Source organism: Alosa sapidissima, chromosome 21 (assembly GCF_018492685.1).
Source record: "Alosa sapidissima isolate fAloSap1 chromosome 21, fAloSap1.pri, whole genome shotgun sequence".
NCBI classification, from domain to species: Eukaryota; Metazoa; Chordata; class Actinopteri; order Clupeiformes; family Clupeidae; genus Alosa; species Alosa sapidissima.
This window is the reverse complement of record NC_055977.1, coordinates 16,054,500-16,076,734: the sequence shown is the minus strand read 5'-3', so window position 1 is coordinate 16,076,734 and position 22,235 is coordinate 16,054,500. Positions and strand designations below refer to the sequence as shown.

Genomic DNA, 22,235 nt, shown 5'->3' with positions numbered 1-22,235 from the left:
ACTGTATCAGTAGCTAATGGAATATTAGTATAGCTAATATTCAACTGGTGTAGTGTAAATGAAAGAAGCATAGATAGATCTAGGTGTTGAATAATTTCTGTTTCAGAGAGAAATTTCACCGGTGTCGTAGGATGTCCTGTGACTGAACAAAAGCGTGCTGCCCCGTAACTGTACTGACCTTTGTGACCTGTCCTTGCTCCTCCAACAGGAAATCATCATCATGGCACACGTCCCTCCGCATCCGCAAGAAGTCGGAGAAACGAGAGAAAGAAGGCAAGAAGGACAACAAGCTGGAAAACGGCTACAGGAAGTCCAGAGAGGGCTTACCAGTCAAGGTTTCTGTAAAGGTCAGTCACCCTTCTCCTCTTATGCTCAAATTAATATTTACACTTAATATAACAGTAATATTTCTTGAAGAAAATGAAGGTAGATCCAAAGGCACTCTGCTGATAAAAAGTCCTTTATTGAAGGTGTCCGCTGAATAAAGGACTTTTTATCAGCAGAGTGCCTGGGGATCTACCTTCATTCTCTTCAATCCTATCTGCCCATTTCCCTTGAAGAGCACCTGAAACATTTTATTTACTCATGACCCACTGCAGCCCACTGCTCTCCCATTTTTTTTCCTATTTTTTTTTCTCAGTAATATTTCTTCTTTCACTTTTTTTAGATATGATGAACATTTAATTCATTGTTGCATGTCTTTTTCTGTTGTAGCTTCTAAATCCAAACTATATCTACGATGGTAAGTTCTTATGCTTTTGTCCAGTGTTTTCCATCTTCACAAGTACAGATGTTTACCATAGACCAGTAGCATTCTCAAAGAGCCACATTGGTGAAATAAAACTTCACCAATTCAATTCACTTTTTTGGATCTTGCCCTGTAGTTCCACCAGAGTTCCTAGTGCCTCTGAGCGACGTCACCTGTGACAAAGGCGAGTGTGTGACGCTCAGGTGTAAGGTGTGCGGCCGGCCCAAAGCCACAGTCACCTGGAAGGGACCGGACCAAAACACACTTACCAACAACGGCCACTTCAGCATTGCCTACAGGTACACTGTCAAGAAATTGGTCCAGTTACTCATTGCAACACATCCAAAGGTTGGCTGGTTGGCTCGAGCAGAGAATGTGTATATATATACAGTTCAGTGCCATGCCTTGTTTGTTTGTTTGTTTGTTTGTTTGTTTGTTTCTCTCTCCTAAACTCCTTTCTTCTCTCTCAATTCAGTGACACCGGTGAGGCCACACTGCGTATTGTGGGCGTTGCTGCGGACGATGATGGTGTCTACACCTGCATCGCCACTAACGACCTAGGCAGCGTGACCTCATCAGCCAGCCTACGAGTACTAGGTGAGAATGCTATATGTCTTTAGACACACACAGACACACACACACACACACACACACACACAAACACATCTAAGTGCACATATCTAGATGTCCATGTAAAAAGCATATCTGACCTCAGTCTTTTTTTTCACAGGGACGACCAGTGATGGACTAAGGGTCCTGTGGAAGGACAACTACGAGTCCACTTTCACTGAGGTGGCAGAACTTGGGAGGTAAAGGGTCACCTTCCTCTATAACCTCCAGTGAAATCACAAGAGGATTGGGCTACTAGGCTTTCAACGATTAAAGCATGTGTTTCAAACTGGTGTATTTACAAAGTATATTTCCTGAAACAAATGTATGTATTACCTGTTGCCTAACTGGTTAAGTGGTCCCAATTTTCACATGGCATATGTTTTACCTCCAGGGGGCGCTTTGCCGTGGTCAAGCGCTGTGACCAGCGCGGCTCCAAGCGCACCGTGGCAGTCAAGCTGGTCAACAAGAAGCTGATGAAGCGTGACCAGGTGACCCAGGAGCTGAGTGCCCTGCAGCGTCTCCAGCACCCCCACATCGTCTGCCTGCTGGACACCTACGAGACCTCCAGCAGCTACGCACTAGTCCTGGAGATGTGAGTGTCCGAGCAGTATGGGTGAAACACACACACACACACACACAGACAGACAAGACAGACTTGTACACACACATACACATACACGCACACACACACACACACACACACACACACACAGACAAGACAGACTTGAACACACACACACGCACACGCTGATATCACATGCTGTAACCAAATCTGTGTTTAGAAACAGTGATTTCACTTTGGGTCAGGTAATATTACATGAATATAAACAACAACTGTGTTTTGCACATCCCTAGGTCTCTTTAATATGCACTCTCTCTCTCACTCTCTCTCTCTTTCTCTTTCTCTATCTCTATCTCTATCTCTATCTCTATCTCTATCTATCTCTCTCTCTCTCTCTCTCTCTCTCTCTCTCTCTCTCTCTCTCTCTTTCACACTTTCTCTCTCTCACACTCACATAGACACACAGAGACACACATGATTGCCTCCAGGTCTATGTTTATAAATGCAGGTTTATGTTTATAAATGCAGGTCCATGTTTATAAACATTGGTTATCTTTGTGCAGGGCCGATCAAGGGCGTCTCCTTGACTACATCGTGAGCTGGGGGAACCTCACGGAAGAGAAGGTGGCCTTCTACCTACGGGACATTCTAGAAGCTTTACACTACCTGCACAACTGCAGGATAGCCCACCTGGATTTGAAGGTGAGCAAAGATATTGGACTTAGCCTCATAGATATAAGATATTGGACTTAGCGTCATAGCAGACACTTGTTGCCCAGTGTATTAAATTACAACAAATCATGCTCTCTGTCTGCCATTTTTCTGCTTTATTCAGGAATGGCAGTAAAATATATCAAGACAGTTGTTTGGTGGATCAGTCAACACTGTTTAATTTGCCATAGCGTACAATCCAGTTTTTACATATATAATTGTATTTTCTCAAGTTGATGATCTAGTTCTAAGGCTAATTTAAGTGCTGCATGTATTAAACCCATATTCACCACCCTTGTTTCCGCTCCTCCATCCATCAGCCTGAAAACCTTCTGGTGGACCAGTGCTCATCGCAGCCCACGGTGAAGCTGACCGACTTTGGTGACGCCGTGCAGCTGAACTCGGCCCACTACGTGCACCCGCTGCTGGGCAGCCCGGAGTTCGCCGCCCCCGAGCTGGTCCTGGGGGAGCCAGCGGCGCTGGCCTCGGACCTGTGGAGCCTGGGCGTGGTGACGTACGTGGTGCTGAGTGGCGCCTCGCCCTTCCTGGACGAGAGCGTGGAGGAGACGTGCCTCAACATCTGCCGGCTGGACTTCAGCTTCCCCGAGGACTACTTCCAGGGCGTGAGCCAGGCGGCGCGCGACTTCGTCTGCTTGCTGCTACGCGCCGAGCCCTGCAAACGTCCGCCCGCTGCCGCCTGCCTCCAGGACCCCTGGCTGCAGCCCGTCACAGGTGGCCGCGCGGCCGAGTGCCTGGACACATCTCGCCTCATCTCGTTCATCGACCGACGCAAGCACCAGAACGACCTCCGACCCCTCGGCGGCATACGGGCCTTCCTGCACAGTAGACTCCAACCCAGGATATGAAATGATCGCCATGATGGAGTAACAAATAAACAAACAACATGAATTTGGGTGGGGGGGGGTTGGGACATCAAATTTGGCCACAATTGAAGAAGAAGAAAAGAAAAAGAATGATCTCATCCTCTTTCAGCTGCCAATCGTAATAATGTTTTCAGAGGAAGCCTGCGTTCCTCCGTCAATCAGAACCAATCAGAGCCTCAGAGAATGCTAATATTGCTGTTCTCAGCCAATCAAAAAACAAGAAAGAAAAAAAAAAAACTCAAGGATCAATAGTCCTGTCTCAGTCCTACGCTGCTGGCTGTTTTTAAACTCACTTGATTTGTAGAATGAACATGATCGGAATTCGGACGAGTTAGTTTGATCATCCGATAATAACTTTCGCCGAGATTCACCGAACAACAGTGCCACACGAGATGGACTTGAATCGACGTGTGGAAAACAGGAGACGAAAAACCCTGCACAAACATGGTGGAGCTATCCTGCGGGGGAAGGCTTCACCAGTTCAAACTAACGTGGAGAACAAAATGGTTTTTATCAATTTTTTTTTTTTTTTTTTTGTCCTTTGCCTGAGCCACAGAGAGCAAGCAGTCCTGCTTTGCGCTTTTACAGTATTCAACTTGAAAACATTTGAGCAAAAGCGAAAAAAGATGAAAGAAATGCCCTTTCATAAAGAGACAATGTATAGGAGAAAAAGATCAAAATAACATAAAGAAACTTCCACGCCTTTTCCAAACTACATTTGAATACACTGAAAGCAAATAAAAGCGAATACATATATATATATATACATATATGTATGTATGTATATATATGTATATATATGTACATATATGTATGTTCTCAAACAGTACAATTTGAAAATATGCCCTCTGATCAAAGATGGATATTTGGGGAGACTCGCAATGCCAAACTCCCAAGAATGACACTCGGATATCATTACATGTTTTTTAAGCCCAATCAAAGTGTTTTTTGATTGCCTCGCATCATTAGTTCTGAAATCTTATCAGATCGTGACGATCACTCCACATTTAACAGATTTTAAACTGCTGCAAGTCAAACCTCTCACACGTTAAAAAGAAAGAGTAACAATTAATTTTTTTCGCTTTGACTAGAACATTTTGTGTTGCGCAAATTTAAGATGTATAAGCCTTACTTTGTACATAGACTGTTGTCTGGCCTGTGTCCTTTTCATTTGAAAAATGGTGTCCTGCCACAAAGAGGGTCCTGTAGGCAGGAGAAAGAATCCTGCAGGCGAATGAGATGACCATGGAGCAGGTGAGCTGCTGAGTGGCAGCCAAGAGAGCCAATCAGAAGCAAGAATGGCGAAAGGAAAAAAAGGAGGAAGACAGGAAATCTGTAAATGCACTCACATTGTATGTTATGTTTTTCGATTCTTATCATGTGCAATGTTGCGGCTTTAACAGTTTATGCAACTATTTATGAAGACATCTGTTGTATCTGTAATAAATATATAGAAAAGCATGTACTTGGTACTGCAAGTTCTGCTGTTTAGTGGTGTTTTATTTAATCTTTTTTTTTTTATTATTGTTATTATTTAGTCGAGTATTACTTTCCCTGTCATTTCACAGGGTCATGTTTGTCTACATGGCACTTATGCTTCTGTCTGACACTTTTTTTTAACATAGATTATTGGCATACCAAAGCCCTCCCAGCTTTACTATGATTTACCATTTTGTTCCTCCTCGCGCATTTCACTGCATTAAGTTATATATTAAAATGCCGTTAAAAGGTGTGTTTACATGTGTTTCTATCATAGCTTTATTTTATTCCTTTTATTGAAGAAACTCCAACTTTAAGCCAGTTGCCCACGTGATAGGCTAACCTGTTCTTATTCAAGTTGAGTTCTCTGCACATCATTTGGGAGGGGTTGGCGTAAGAGGTAGGGGAGGGGGTGTTGGGCCAAATAATGTTCCCCGCTGAATCGGATAATATTGTCAGATTTTGTTTCTGACAGTTGGAGACGTCTTTTGATGGCAAAACATAGGCATGAATGTGATGCCTTTTGAAATTATTTATGTAATTGTCTTGCTTCATACTATTTGTTTTTAATACCAGTATTTTGTTCAATATTTTTTGTTTTGTTTTCTTGTCTAACAGCCTTGCAGTAAGGGCTTGCCGTCGTCGGTGGTAACCATAGCTAGAACCCCGCCACTGGTAGGATTTGTTTTCCGAAAAAAAGAAAAGAAATATTACAGTAACACACACTCGCACTGATAAGAGATTCTTGCGTAGGACACAGTGGTCAACCTGCATAGTAAGCTGCTACAGTCATATCTGTATGAACGAGAAGTCATTTTGTCCCATGTCCGTCGGCTCGTTCTCAAGAGCGAAGCTCGGCAGAATGTTTTCTCTTTTTTTTGCATTATGTTTGGCAGTGGAGAGATTCATGTCTTTCCATAGAGGAAGGAGTGTAAACATGGAGTCATCTGTACAGTCCCATATCATGTCCTCTTAATTTATTCATTGTTGTAAAGTTGTACAGAAGCGGTTAAAACATGGGAACTCGGACTGGATGCATTTTTTTTTTTTTTTGCTTGTATTAGCTGTTTTTGTTTAAATTTTTGGTTTCTCTCTTAGTTCCGATCTCATTGTATTTTATATGTATGTATTATTGTTTTCATTTCCAACAGATTTCAGTTATTTTATACTTTTGCATGTATATTTCTTTGTACAGATGCCATAAGTGTTTACGCGACTTGTGCTGTAAATATTTTCCGTTTTGCCATTTTGTTTCTTTTTGAAATTAAACATCCAGAACATTTCCTCTGCTTCTTATTGTGTTTTGTTCAGGCATTGCATTCTTTTTCTCATTTCTCGTTTTCAACCCATTGAGCAAAACATTTTCATTTGGTGCTTGTTCTGGGCATTGATCTTTATAAGTGAAATAATTTCAGAATTTTTGGTAATTGTCTTGACCATACTGCTAGAAGCGAAGACCATTTGCAATCTCATAACAGGGTTGTTCTGCCATCCAAATCCAGAATTGTTATGACACTTGCCTGCCCACAGCCAACTGTCACTGAGTTATAACAGGTTGTGGCAATGAAATGCACCATATACGTGCGTAGCCCTTATTAAGTAGAGTTTAAGTTGCTGTTCTAAATTCACAAGCCTGGGCTAATTTTATAAGCTGTATTCTAGAAATGTGTGCGAAAGATTATAACAATAAACAATCATAAAAAAAATGGTCCCCAGACATGGACAGTAGACACATTAGTTGTTCTGGTGTAGATCTCACTAATTCATGGATGGGATAAATGCAAAGACCAAATTCCTTGTATACGTGAGTAAACTTGGCCTATAAACCTGATTTACATTTACATCATTATTATTATTATTATTATTATTATTAATAATAGTAATACATGTCTGCAGACAACCAATCAATTATCTTGTTTCAGAGTAGACTTTGACGAATGCAATGGTAAGTGGTGTATTTGCTGAGGTTGTTCATGGTTTAAGGTGAGAAGCCTAGCAGACCTCATAAAATCTTGACGTCTTCAGACTGTGCTCTCGTAACGAAGTCTTGTAACAAAGTGTCAACATGTATTCTAGTGACTACCTTGTTTTGCCTCCTATGTCACCATCACCAACTGTCACTTTCAGTGAGATGGAATACAATATAATTCAAATTCAGTGTTCATCCCTAAACGCAGTTTTGTGTGCTTACAGCAGCAGGCAGTGGGAGGATATCCTGGTTGAAGTGCTGTTGTCAATAGTGCACTCCTACTGTGCAAGACAGTGCTATTGTTGGCAGTTAGTATCCTGGGAAAACTCTGGAAACCTTTTCCTTGGCATCGGTCAGGAATGCCATCAATGTGCCAACAGCATTATGCTTGCTGTATCTTAGACATGAATATGTTCATGCATCATTTAACTAAACCACCAAAAAAAGAACGTAAAAATTAGTAAAAATATCTCAAGGAATGTTTTGACAAATTGGACTGCTTCCATATCATATTAGTCAGTTGTTTATATGTTTGGATGTTCTCTAACCCTGACTCTTGTCAACAGGAAAAGCTGGTGGCCTCTTTAGGGTACCCACTCTTGCCTGTTCCTCTTAAGGCTATTGAAATATTATGGTAGCCTAAACACAAACAAATAAAACTGTTCTGCTCTAATCAACTGAAGTGCTAAATATGTATGTGGTATTTGTTAAATGCAGTAATACTGTAGATGTGTGGGGTCTTGCTTTGGTGCGCAATCACATCACAACACTTCATTATATGAAAATCTTGTGCAAAATTAGATAAGTTGGTCAGTGTGTGTAAGGGTGTAGATGTATTGTGACCCTCCACACAGTGGTGTAGTCTGTGATACACAGGACTACACAGTATACCCACTTAAAAAGCATCACCATTTCAGTATACCCACTTAAAATAGGCAAGGATACATATTAACTTTTGGGGTTGATCACTACAGCTAATAAGACATCACAGTATGCCCACTACAGCTAACTAGACTACACCACTGCCTCCACAGTATCGGCAAATGTTTTTGTTTAGCTAGCCTACAGGAAAATTATGAAAGCACAAATAGCACTCCAAGGCCAAATGCCCACACCATCCCACTGTTTGGTGGTTTGCTGCCAAGTGCGGATGGTCTGGCGTTTAAGCCTCAGCCCGGGCATTGAGCTGACACAACTCTCTCCCGTCTACTGCACAATTTCCCCGCCGCGGCCTCACCTCTACCCCGCGGTGCCCCTCGGCCCCTGGCGGCGGCCCCGTGCCAACCGTGGCAGGCGGGCGAGGTGGACGAGTGAGTGAGCTGAGTGGGTCAGGTTGCTGCGACTGGGCAGCAGCTCTCCCCATTTCTGCATGCCGAGTGCTTACTGGGACCCCGTGTTGGCCCGGAGCTGTTTGGAATAGCATTAGCGCGTAGCTTAGTTTGTTGAATAATGCAGGTTGTTAATGAAATGCTTTGGATGGGGCCTTATTTCTGAGAAGGACCAAGTTTAGGACAACAATATGTTTGTTTTTGTTTTTTTAGTCTTCTGAGTACACAGGGTTTCACAGTAAGATGCTAGAGAACAACTGGATGTTGGATTGGGAGGACTTTATTGTTTGTTTGTGAACACTACAGTGTCTTTCTTTGAGTGCACACCATAAAAAGACAGAAGAGATGATGCATGTTTTACAAGAAAAGCGAAAAGTATACAACTTTTTACACAGTCTTTAGTCCTTAAATAAACATGGATTATCACAATGGCATGACATTCACAACGTGACACATGTGGTTTTTAAACAAAAGCATGAAAAGAAAAGTTTGGGTACAGAGGAGCAAAAGGCAAGCACAATGTCTGATTATGTTTGTCTCAAGGAGATTCCCTTAAACTGGACCAAAACCAAAGGGTTCCTATTGCACTGGGTGGGACTTTGGGGATAAAAAGTCCGGCGAGATGCCAATGATTTCCTCTGCATGATTTGGGTTCAATTGCACTCATTCCGCTGATCTAGTCTGTGCAGGGCCAGTTTATCCCTACAAGGGAAGGAGCTCTTGGATGGCTGGATGGGAAAATGGACTCAACGGCTAAAACAAAAACGCCAGGATGGGGCAAGGTGCCGGGGATTACATCATACTGTCTATGAACCAAATGTACTGGAAGATTGGTATCCATGTGTGGAATGCCCAGCGGTAGCTAACATAGCTTATTATGGCAATGTGATACAAAAATAAATACAAAGAGAATGTGGTACCAAAGATATTTTCTTTATTAGAATACTTTGAAAGAGAAACTGGCTGCTCACACAAGAAACAGTTAGCCACTGGTGTGGCAGTGATCTCTGATTGCCTCATAAAAGAAGAGGAAGAAGAACTCAGTGGAAATGGTGATGGTTATAAAACGAACTGTAACAGGTCAGACTATTGTGCACATTCAGTGCATGTGTTAGATTACAAAAGAAAAGTTCAAGACATGGTTCTGCACATCTCCGGCTACTTAAATGTCAAAACGGCATCTATGTTATGCAATTAATTCCATAGCAATTGAGGCTCTAGAAACCCCTGAAAGGCCACTGTGTTTGTTGTTGTCTCTTTTTTTTTTGTTGCAAAAAGTTAATAATTTTTGTTTGTTGTATTCCTTAATATTTTTTTTTATCCTCCAATCACTTTTGGAGATGCAAGGGTCTCAAAAAGTAAGTGAGTAAATGTTCATGCTTGTGCGACATATCCACTCAGACCAGACCAGACGGATAGTCCATCTAAAGCCTCTGTAAGGCCACGGAGGGGATTTGGCATACTTCCATGTTCATTTTCTGTTTTCCAGCATTGCTTTCACATTCCTAATCAATTCTTTGCATACCACTTGAATTGTATGAGAATCCCAAACTGGTCTGGATAAGTTAACTCTGAGTAATAGGGCTCTTCTTTTTCTTGAAGTTTACTACTTACTCTAGGTTAATTTACCTGGAATAGTCACCAAACCAAACTCTTGGGATTCGGCCCTGGTATGCGTGAAGATCAGCGAGTATGTGTCAGTGACGTGTGTGTGTGTGTGTGTGTGTGTGCATGTGTCCGTGTGTGAGTGCGTGCGCATTTCTGTCAGTTTTGCTCTCTACCTCTCTCAACCAGTGAGAGAGAAGTATGTGTTAGGGGGATGCGTGCGTGTGTGCATGTTGCTATGGTTAGGCATGGTGATAGGAGTGAAGGGCAAATACGTGGGCCATTCATGGAAGAAAAACATTGCATGACGGTAAGGTCAACACATGCATAGGACATGCACTCTTTGTCAAAGGGCAACTCTAACAGTCTCAGTGACTGGTGAACAATAACTGTCACGGCAGCCCACTCTCATTGGTGGATATTAGCCAAACTGAAACATATGCTCTGTGCCTCCTGTTGACTGTATAAACTGGTATCAGATGTAAGAGTGTTTACATTTGTTTGTTTGTTTTTTCCTTATTTGTTCCATTGCAGTCATCGCATACTGTAGTAATTGGAATCAGTGGAGTGATGTGACACAGGGGAGATTGTACAGGTCATTGTGGTCATTGTACTGCTCTCTAAACAAACAAAATGCAACAAAAGCGAAACAAAGCACCGTTTTTTTTTTTTCACAGAGGTCAATCACTAAAAAGAAAAAAAATACAGCAAAGGTGAAAGTAAACAACAGCAATGGTCTTGTAAGGTTAATACTTGACTCCTTTAACACTTTACAGGATAACAGATTAAGACTATAATACAAGTATGCTCGATTTGCATCAAAGAGAGGCCAAATCATAGTTTTTCTTTTTTGGTTTCCAAGTGAATCAAGTTGTTGAAACATCTCTTACACTGACACTGCTTCCTACATAATTGCTCTCAGGGCTCCAGACAAGCAACCTTTTAATCATTGTTGTCTACCTGTTCTCCTGTCTTTCTTTTCTCTCTCACCAAATTGGAATGAGTGACAGGACCAACATTTGAAACATCAAGGCTGTGATATATGGTCGGTGTGCAGCTGGCGTTCGGTCTGCAGAGAGCGCTTTTAAGGGAATGTAAAGCAGGTGGTCCTCCGGCAGAAACCATCGGAATTTCGTCTCCACAACAATTATCCCTCAATCGCTCCGTCATGTTTTTCTCAGATGGGGAACGTAACCGTCAAGCGCTGTTTTTGCATAACTTGATTTACGACCTCATCCGTCATATTTACACGAGTCTGAAGACTAGATAACTAAAGCCAGCGTAATTTTACATGGAGATCTATTTATGAAGGGTGAAGGTTGTTGTTTTTTTTGTTTGGGTCTACATTCTACCAATGAGCAGAGCTACCACAAATTCATATCCATATATATTTATATAGATAGATAACTTTATATAACAATATTATAGAGTACTCACATCTAGGCTATGGTTTGGTAATAAATTATTGGTCAACTCCAACTCTGATTGAGAAGCTTATATTACTGTAACCCTCTGTTCTTATCCAGTGTGTTTGAGCTCTAGGTTTGGGGGAATGTGGGAAGTGTTTACCAACTAGTGGTCTGCCAATCCTCTACGACAGATATGAAGTACAAGTGAGTCAGAAAAATAATATGTGACCATTCAGGTTGTTTAGTGATACACACTCACACACACACACACACACACACACACACACTCTCTCTTTCACACACATACGAATACACATTGAAATTGCAGTGGTACTTGGAGAAACATTAGATTCACTGCCACATCTAAACACAGGTGAGTACTTTACCCAACTAGAGGCCCTCTATATTGTAGCAGTTGCCCTAATCTCGTCTGGGTTTTACAATTGTCCCAACTGTCCACCAGGAGGTTACAACATTTAGCGACTATCATTGCATGACACAGAGGCAGCTATAAACGTTGTGATCCGAAAGCGATCCGAAGATCAGCTGTTTCGATATTGGCGTGAAGCCATAACAATAGGAGAAGAGCTGTACATTGCAGCTGTGAAAGAGGAACAGTGGGGGAATTGCGCTCTCTCCACACACAAGGAAGGCTGACGACATCATCATCATAGATGCTCTTTGGAATAGCAGTGTGTCCTGAGAGGTTAACTGCTGGGGGGGGGGGGGGGGGTTGTAGGACTTCTACGATAACCCTGGAGTTGCCAGGGAAAGGTGGGATTGTGGAAGTTTGACAGAAGGGCGGGGGCGAGTGTCTGGAGCGTGCGTCTACTTGCGCCGGCCGTGATGGTGGTTGTGGTGGTTGTGCATGTCTTCCATGGTCACACGTCCCCACACACCGATCACAAAGGCCTCGATCTGACACTCGTTCTCCCCGCGGGCAATCCGGAAGTAGCCGTTCTCACCCCAGTCTTTGCCCCAAGAGTTTCCGGCAAGCTGTCAAGAGGAAGGAGAATACGAGGCATATGAGAAAATGACCAATTGTGACAACCTTACCATTCGTAACTTTTTGCTTTTTTTCATTAATGTTTGCACTGCCTCTTTACCTTAGTTCAATTTTATTCCTATTGATTTGCTGTACACCTGTGTGCCTATAAAAGGTTGTTTACTGTATTGTGGGTATTGATGGGATACTGGATTTAAGAGTAGATATTGCCGCCTTTGTTTTCTCTTTATTTTCTTTATGTACCACTACATTCTCCATCTCCACCCATGTACTGTACGTACATACAACACACACTTTTTATGATGGCTTCATGGTTATCTTATTTTTGTAAATATGTAATTAGCTAAATAAATTCTTTATTTTTTCTCCTAAATGGTATGTGCCATTTCCTTTTGTTGCGTCCTTTGAACCGGGTCTTAAAAAAATGGGGTCTCATCCATTATTGCATACATATATCTCACATACACCTCGATATCTATCATTAATCATATATTGTATATATAGGTTGTTCCTCGTTGGTGGAACACACTGCCAGTTCCTACAAGGGCAGGGACATCCTTTTCCACTTTCAAAAAACTCCTGAAGACCCAGCTCTTTAGAGAACATCTACTCTCATAGCAACACTTACAACAAGTCTTACTGATCCTAGCACTCACCAGCCGTTTTAAACTGACAAGTAACTGTTAAAAACAGCACTCACCGACGCACTTATTCTTACTGTACTCTAATGTTTTTTTAAACTGTCCTAAAATTGTGAGAATTGTTCTAAAACTTACTGTTTACCATGTTGTTAGTCGCTTTGGTTAAAAAGCGTCAGCCAAATGTAATGTAATGTAATGTATAATAAGATGATTGTATTGCTTACATAGTATGATAAGACATGGACTTTCTAAATCAAAATCTTTAATATAATTGACTTACCCAATACTTCCGTGTTCCATCATGGGTTACCACCTCTCCCCATCTGAAATACAGTAATGGAATAAACATATTTATATATAAAACTCCCAATGTAACATCAACCTTATTTTTCCTCTAAGATAAAAAACAGGATATATCTATAAATATGGACACAAACAGGACACACTGTATGAACTCTATTGTCCCATCAATGTCATGCTCCATATCTAAAAACAACGTCACTCGGGAGAAGTCTCTCTGTCAGGACAAAAATACATTGGCTTGTTGGTATGTGTCTGTCACCTTTGAACACTGGGGCATGCGACTGACCAATGTCTTTCCGTTCTTGGAAAAAAAATAAATCCTGCAGGAATGTCCACACCTGGGAAACCCTTTGAGTGCGTGAGGAAGGAAGAGAGAATGGACGGAGCAGCGAAACGAATGGGGTGAAATGCCGACGAGGCGGTGTCCCTCACTCCCACCCTTCTCTCTTAAGGAGCAAAACACCTTTCATCTGCCAAACAGCCTCCTGGCACAAATACGTGTTTGCAAGAGCACACAAACGCAGCGCCTGCCCAGTGACGCCACGGAATTCCCCATGCCTCGTTCTCCTTCACAGACGAGAGAGGAAGGACACGATAGAAGGCAGGAAGCCCTTCTTCCCACACTTATACACCCACACACACACACGAACACACATATATATACACACAGACACTCTCCCCGCCCCACCAGTCAAAGGCACGTCATTGTCAAGTCAAGTGGCGCCCAGTCCTCTAACTAGCCAAGAGGGGCCACGGGTGGTGGTGGCGGTTGTTCTTGTTTCGGCTAATTCTGCGTATCGTCTTGTTTTTCTGTTTGTCCTGGAGAATGTTCCATTGGCCCTCAGGGCCTGTTAAGACTGCATTTTAGACCATTCCAAACCCACACAGGTCCAAAGCCATGTTCTAATCTCAAACCACCCTTTCCCCTGTGCTATTTCCGGGGCTGTGGGAGGCAGTGTTCCTTGAGGGGGGAACAACTTTTTCCTCAACGTGAGAGCAGAATGTTGGAAAAACATCTTGGTCTTTTTCTCTTGCTAAACTTGCAGGCATCCAACCAAACTCTGGTATGTCTGACCAGCTACTTTACCCCCAACCCGAATGTCACCAAAGTCCCAGGCCCAGCCATCACCTACACTACCGGTCAAAAGTTTGGGGTCACTTAGAAATGTCCATTCCACTCCATTTTTTTTTTATCAGGGCAGCAGTTTTCAGATTACATTATGTGCTTACATAATTTCAAAAGGGTTCTCGACTGTTATAGAAAGAAATGGCTGATCTTTAATGCAATATCTACATTTCCCATTATCAGCAACCATTCATCCAATGTTCCAAAGGCACATTCTGTTTACTAATCTGATATAATTTTAAAAGGCTAACTGAGAAAACATTGGGAGAACCCTTTTGCAATTATGTAATATGAAAACTGATGCCCTGATTAAAAAAAACAATGCAACTGATCTCAGCTGGTATTCTCTCTATAATAGAGTGAAATGGACATTTCTGAGTGACCCTAAACTTTTGACCGGTAGTGTATATAATTTGGCACTGCAGTTTAGTGTTTTCAGTAGCCATATGCTTTTGGCCACAGTGCCACAACACTTTCCTTCATTCGTGTTTTTATCTCTCATCTCCACCCCAGTCTAACCCACACCTGTCCTGTGAACAATCACGTACATACCAAAGTCGCCCCCCCCACCACCCCCCACCCCAGCCCTCTCCTGACCTCTTTTAGGGTGGGGGGGGGTTGGGGGGGCTGATGTTGACGTGGTGGTGATGGTGGATGTGGTGGTGGTGGAGGGGAGCCGTTATTCTTCCCTGTCCGGTACAGTTTGGGATCATCCTGTCAGACAATGGCGCTTCCAGCAGACTGGGCACCAATGTGCTTTCCACAAACTTTCCCAGGCCCTGGGCTTAGCCCGACGCAGCGTGGTGGGATTTGCAGCCGTGCAAACAGACGCGCTGCCACCCGTCTCTCCCCAAATCCACCCCCTCGACCCTCATCGCATGCACAACATCTCTCCCTCCCCTCTGCCTCTCGGACCACCGCAATCACCACCTCAACCCATCCCTTTCACCCCCCCCCCCCCCCACACACACACACACACACACACACACACAAACAAACACACACACACACACACACAAACACAAACACACACACACACACACACTCAGTGCCTCCTGTCCACAGCCCACTGCAGCCAAAAGAACCGCACCGTCAGCAAGCGACAAAGTTAGAAGAAAAGATCGCATCACCACAGCCCACACCCACACACACATACAGTACACACACACACACACTCGTCAGACCATTATCCACTGTGGAGCACATCATCACACACCCCACCCTCCACTTCAGACCAATGAGAAAACAAATGGCAGATCACTGGCACAGACCAAGGCATAAGCTCACGTCTGCAAACAATCCACAAGTTCAAACAGCGTTGAGTGCATTATCCAATTACGGGGTTACGAAAGTGCTGTCCTACGCAGCATTACACAATGCCATTACTCCACAAAATAACATCTTTCTGCACAGTGGCTTGCTTCCATGCCTTGACTAGCTTGACTAGCCCTTGACTAGCTTGGTACGGTCATGGTAGGCATTAATTATGTTGACTCACAGACTCACGGCCTCATTGCATACATCTTTTACATAGACACTGTGTACTATTCAAATCCCTGACTTTACCTTACAGAGACACTGGTCTGGATATGTAAACCAGGGTTGTGCACAATTCGAATTGCAATTCTGCTTCCTGTTTGTTACCTCAATTGAAATGCAAGTGCAATTCAAGAACTGAATTGGAATTTAAGAGCCAGTTTCAATTGAATTCTGGAATTTTGCACAAGCCTGATGTAAACAGATACCAAGTTAACATTGTGATACAGATGAGCAGCAGACACAAGTTTGAGATGACATACAATATACATATATCTCTGTATAACCCAGATTTTCATTGTCTCATGTAGCTTTACTAAATGACAGACTCAAGACAAGATCTCAAGACCCAAGATCTCAGGACAGACCCACTTTCCATCTCTCTCTCCATCTATCTCTGAGCCATCATGAAGGAGCCACCTGGACTGTCCACACACACTCAGAAAGGTACTGTATGTGTTTACTGGGGGGAAACTGCTGCTCTCCTCAGCCTAATTTAAAGGCAGTACTGTGGCCTTTTCTCTAGCACTTTCACTGCACTCTCCCTACTCTATGGCTTCTCTCTGTCTGTCTTTCTTTTTCTCTCTCTCTTTCTTTCTCTCTGTGTTTCTTCTTTACCTTTCCCACCCTATATCTCTCTCTGGCTGTGTCTGATTATGGCTTGTGTAAGCATTACTGATATGGTATTGATAATAATGTATTGATTTTCTGTATTGTGTACAATGTATTGAAGTCTATCTCTTTCTCTGTCTCTACCTCCTTTTCTCTCTCTCTGTCTCTCTCTCTCCCCCTTCCTCTGTTTTCCTCTCTGTGTGGTTAGGAGACGGAATGCAGTGCTGATGCACTGCTGAAGTGGGCGCAGAGTGAGGCTGCTGCTCTCAGACAGGTATGAGCGTGTGTGTGTGTGTGTGTGTGCATGTGTGTGTGTGTGTGTGTGTGTGTGTGTGTGTCTGTGTGTGTGTTGGAGGGGGGACTGGCTGGGGTATGTCTGTGTGTGTGTTGGGTGGGGGGACTGGCTGGGGTATGTCTCTGTGTGTGTGTTGGGTGGGGGTGGGAGGTAACAACCAAGGTGAAGGGATCCAGGTGTAGTGTCTGCCCACATTTTTCTGGGGACAAAGAGCATGTCTGGGACATGAAAGCCTGGAGCGGTGGAGCGTCTCTTTGGAGTCTAAACAGAGGACTAAAGGCTTTACCCTTACCTGTGTTAAAAAGCCAGTCATCAGCACCAAGGCATGTGGCTTAAGTCCAATTTACCACTTCAGTTAAAAACGGATATATGGTTGCTTTTCAAGAATCTAAAACTGTTAATAATTTACTACTAATAGTAAATTAATAATTAAACTAATACTAATTTACTACTAATAATTTACTAGTACCTGTACCTCACGTTTGTGCCAGGATTCTTACTTTGTTTGACTACCTCAAGTTCATGTAAAAATTTAAATATTGATGTTTTTAATAATTAAAAAAAAACCTTCAGTGAAAAATGAATGCATGGTTGTTATGAATGATGACTGCAACAACATGGGATTTTCTTTTTTAATCTTAATCCACAAATACCCGAGCCTTTGTATTTGTGTATATTTCTTTTACTTTTGTTTTGAAAGCTGAACTCCTCACCCTGAGGTAAGATTATGTGGCTGTAGACAACTCACCCTATGATCCTGACCGAATGTGTGCCATGCTTGCGGTAATGAGGGAGCTTCTGGTAGTTCACGTCTGTGTGCCGATAGATCCCACTCTTGTAAACAAAGAAATCCTCATGGACTTCCAGGATGGCTGGAGAATGACGGCAAGCAAATAAACAAAGTGAATAAGTGAATGACAATGAATGAAACCAAACAAATAAAAGAATTTAAAAAAGTAAATGAAAATGAACAGAAAAAACCCAAAACAAATAAATACACAAATAAGCAGACATATGATGTGCACAATAAAACGTGTTCCTACATGAACCATCGCTGCCCCTTGGGGGATTTTAATGGTTGTGTAGTTTGGTCTGCCTCATCATGATATGCCACTTTTGTACTCATGAACAACCTCAGTGGAAATGTATTTAGTCATGATGAAAGACTGAAACAATAGGGTATTGAGCTGGGTGTGTTTTGGCAGGGCACCTCTGCTCATTTTCAGTCCCACAAAGGTAGACCCCTACGGAAGTACTGCTTGTCTTTGAACCATGTTTTAAAGAACAATTATGCAATGCTATAAGCCCACCCTAATGGATCAAAGAAGGGTTTTGGCTGGGGGTGGGGCGGGGGGGTACATTTTGGGGTCCATTTTGACCCCTTCAGTAGCAATTGTTCTCAAGAGTTTAGCGGAGCTGTGCTCTCTTTGACTTTCAAAGCTTGGAAGCAAAGTCCGGAAAGCGCCTGACATCATATTGTGAGGACTGACTGTACAGTACCTCTCCTCAAAGTCCATTTGAGTGTGCCAAGATTACTTCCCATGGCAAAACAAAATATGTACATATATAATTACATGCACACCGCAAGAGATTTGAACAGAGATATCGCTGTGTAACACAAACACACACACACACTTACTGGCACATACAGTTTAAGGGGACAACTGACTTTTTTGGACTGAATTTACAGACTCATAATGAAACAAAAACAGCCAAAAGAAACACCATGAGTGAAGATGGAGATGGCTCTTTGAAGTCCTCAGTTCGACCGTTCAACATTTTGCCCTCCACTATCTCTTTCAGTAAATAGCTGCCAGTGTTACAGTTTGTTTTTTTTCAGACTGATTCAATTTGTATGTTTTCTCACTTTCTAACTCTCTTCCCTCCATGGAGAGGATTTGTTAATTTGTCCATTCCTTCTCTCTCTCTCTCTCTCTCTCTCTCTCTTTCTCTCTCTCTCATGTTGCATATACAGAGGTTAGGACAGGATGTGTCTCCTAACATCCCATGAATCATCACCAGGATGGAATGTGGAATACAGTTTTGTTCCGTGTCAGCAGAGAGATGATTGGGGTCAGAGTTTAGCTCATCTCCAGCGGCGACAGCACAAGGGTCATCGGGGGGAAAGGACAAGTCACAAGTTCATCAAGATGATGCACTTCAGTTCGCTACTCCTCAGAGGAATGCCATTTGCGTGGTGTGATGTTTTAACATGCTGAAACTAGATGTCTCAATGCTTGGGCTTTTAGAACTTAAGAGAACCATTTACTGACGTCAATTACATCTTTAATTGGTGTCTGCTTTATGCTTACTTTGGTCAAAGTAATGACTCCCTAAAAAAAAACAATTTAAGGACTTACTCTCCTTGAACACACACACACACACACACACACACACACACACACACACACACCACACACATACTTTATTTACCTTGCACTGGACCATTATCCATGATCTCCTTCATGATTTCTTTCTCCTGTAAAGATGAGACGTGTACAGAAATGATCAGTGAGTGAAAAATCTATGGCGATAACAGATTATCAAAATAATGACTATGACTTAATAGCACTTAGTTATTGACTCTGTGGATTACAATGTTTGAGGTGGTGAAAGTAAACCGATTTATAGCCTTTTTCTTGGCCTCATCAGTCTAGATGTGATATCTACAGGAAAGCCTGAGGGGCACTGAAATTAAAATAATAGTTGTGAACCCCCTACAGTCACTCTCTCACTCCTTTTTTGCCTCACCACCAACAACCACATGTTGCATGTATATAGCGCTTTTCTAGACAATCAAAGCACTTCACAGTGAAGGGGGAACCTCACTAACCACCACTAATGAGTCTCTTCCCATTCTTGTGGCTTGGTAGCGATGCTGACTCCATCAGGGTGGAGTTAGAGGGTGTGTTGTGTGGCTCCATCAGGGTGGAGTTAGAGGGTGTGTTGTGTGTCTTCATCAGGGTGGAGTTAGAGGGTGTGTTGTGTGGCTCTCAGCTTCTCCCAGAGCTGATTTATGGTCGGATTTTGTGAGAGCTCTCGCAGACTGCAGGTAATATCCCAATATAGCCTGGCGGATTAATAAACAGACCTACAAATTGCTTGTATGATGTCGCATCCCGCTAAGACTGCGGTCCAGTCTGAGTAGCCAGACCAGGAAGTGGTATTTGAGTGGAAGTAATACTGTGGAATAGACCCTTTCAACAATAAAAACAAAAACAATGCTTGAACGTTCTATTTGGGCCCCAATCTACTTCCTCTGCATTAAGATAACATATGGAATGTTAAAAACGAAGTCTTGTGGGGCCAACTATGATGCTGATCATGGAACTCTCTTGAAAGGGTCTATAGTCTGGAACATTCCAGCCAAACATTACAAGGATACAAGGATACAAGGAAGTTTATTGTCACATGCATATAGTTACTGGAAGTAAGAAATGCAGTGAAATTATGTCTGGTGTCAGCCTATTTGTGCATTAATGGGGGGGGGGGGTTTAGTAGATTAAGTGGCAAGGGCTGCATAAAAAAGGTGGGGGAGGATTGGGATTGGGTGGGGGGCACCAACAAGGAGCACCCAAGAGCAACAGGGGCAAGGAAAAACTCCCTTACCAAGGAAGAAACCTTGGGCAGATCCACGGCTCAAGGGGCTAACCCAACTGCCAGGGGTCTTGGTGTGTGTGTTGGGGGGATGACAGGGGAGATGGGATAGTGTGCTGTGTATGTGGGGAGAGGGCAGTGTGCATTACCCACATTAGCCATCGCGCCTATCCTGTGTTTGTTTGCTATTATCCCATAAGGGATAAACACACTTCACTAGGAAATTAACTGTTATCTGAAGTGTAAACAAGCTGTGTTGTCGTACAGTCAGAGGGTCTCCAGAGTTTCCTTGTACTCATATGAGGACAAACAAGGGCTCGTGCACTAGATTACAAGCCCAAGGAGCGACCAGAGAGGTGTGCTAAGCATACGTAAGCCCCTTATTATATAACGATAAGATTCAAGCTTTTTGTGTGTGAGAGAGAATCATCTGGACCAGCAGCAAGCTTAAGCTGTCACGAGATTCCAGACAAAAGGTGGAATATCCCAATTCAGAGGCCAAGAAGTCTTTGCCGGTCTTTACAGACAAACCACCTGTCTTTGTGAAAACTGGTCTATTTTTGAGCTAATTTGCAGGATTTACGGATGAAATCATGTTAAACCTACTCAACCAGAACTCTCTCACGCTGCTACAACTCTCTAGAAAAAAAATCTGCACAATGAATAAAGGGTAGGTATCGGAAGATTGTGAACTCAATTTCAGACACGATCTAACCTAGTTACATCCTAGTCCAGTACTGTCCTCGCAGTTGATTAGCATTAAATCACTCTGGACAAGAAAATCTGCTAAATGACTGATGATAATAATAAGGATATTGATGAATACTAAAAAGGGGAGTCTTACGTTGGTGGAGAGCCTGTATGGAGGTGTGGACTGGTAGATGTCATTGTTGTAGGTGTGGGTGTTGGGGCAGCGTGCGGTGGCCTGCCTCTTGCCTCTGCCCACCGAGCGACTGTGCATCATGCAGTGGGCCCTCTCTGATGGGGTCTGCTCGGGAGGGGAGAAGGGGTAGCACTCCTCCGTCACCACCCTGGGAAAGAGAGAGAGAGAGATAGAGAGAGAGATCAGATGAGTGTGGGTATAAAGACTTAATAAGATCTTTCTAAACTCTACCTTCAGGCTTAGTAAGCTCTTATGCTTAGCTTAAGCTTAAGCTCTCATGTCTCAACCTCTTCACTCAACATTTAAGTAGATAACTTTCCATGGCCCTCTGTTGAGAAGTCCAGCTTTTTGTATTTCATAATGGGTTTGAAAAGATCTCTTTCTGGCCACCAGGGTTGTCTGTATCACATACAGTATAATGTGTCTACATATGTGAGAGAGGTGAAGAGAGCTGGTCAGAATCGTCCTACCCTCTGCGGCGGAGGTACCACCAGGCCCCATCGATCCGGCCACCGGCACAGCCGCCCTGGTTCCGCGTGTCACAGGAAATGAGGTTCTGCGGCGACAGCTGTGGAGTCATGTGACCCATGGACTGAATGGAGATGCGATCGGATGCCACAGCTGGAAGAGAACACAAGTAGGAGAGGACCATTACAGGCCAGGCCAGGAACAGAGTAGTAGTGGGATGTGCTGGTTGCTCCCTTCGTCATCAGTATGCATGAATGTGTACACATCGGTGAAGCACTTTGGAAGAGAGCTCTATACAAAAGCAGTCCATTTACTGTTTAGCATTTAGGACAAGTATAAAGAGTCAACTTCAGTTTAGTCATTTAGGCCATTTAAAGGTATCCAGTGCTAGTCTGTGGTTGAGGCTGAACCCTAACATCTGAGTCATTGCTTTTTCTGTCAAATGTTTTTAAAAGCTACAG

The 22,235-nt window shown here is 43.0% G+C and overlaps 2 protein-coding genes across 2 annotated transcripts in view; one reads left to right on the top strand and one right to left on the bottom strand.

Annotated features, from left to right (window-relative positions):
* trioa (trio Rho guanine nucleotide exchange factor a) overlaps positions 1-6,279 on the top strand; it is an 80,405-nt gene extending 74,126 nt beyond the window's left edge. Inside the window, 8 exon segments of the mRNA XM_042077655.1 lie at positions 209-347; positions 715-742; positions 885-1,047; positions 1,224-1,345; positions 1,479-1,557; positions 1,752-1,952; positions 2,486-2,624; positions 2,954-6,279. Coding sequence (XP_041933589.1) covers positions 209-347; positions 715-742; positions 885-1,047; positions 1,224-1,345; positions 1,479-1,557; positions 1,752-1,952; positions 2,486-2,624; positions 2,954-3,499 — 1,417 coding nt within the window. The 3' untranslated portion in view covers positions 3,500-6,279.
* A 2,278-nt stretch (positions 6,280-8,557) lies between these two features.
* The window catches only part of tinagl1 (tubulointerstitial nephritis antigen-like 1), a 37,148-nt gene continuing 23,470 nt past the window's right edge, over positions 8,558-22,235 (bottom strand). Inside the window, exons 7-12 of the mRNA XM_042077656.1 lie at positions 21,777-21,927; positions 21,268-21,454; positions 19,260-19,305; positions 17,575-17,698; positions 13,235-13,277; positions 8,558-12,303 (exon numbers count right to left, since the gene is read on the bottom strand). Coding sequence (XP_041933590.1) covers positions 12,136-12,303; positions 13,235-13,277; positions 17,575-17,698; positions 19,260-19,305; positions 21,268-21,454; positions 21,777-21,927 — 719 coding nt within the window. The 3' untranslated portion in view covers positions 8,558-12,135. The remainder of the gene's footprint in view (positions 12,304-13,234; positions 13,278-17,574; positions 17,699-19,259; positions 19,306-21,267; positions 21,455-21,776; positions 21,928-22,235) is intronic.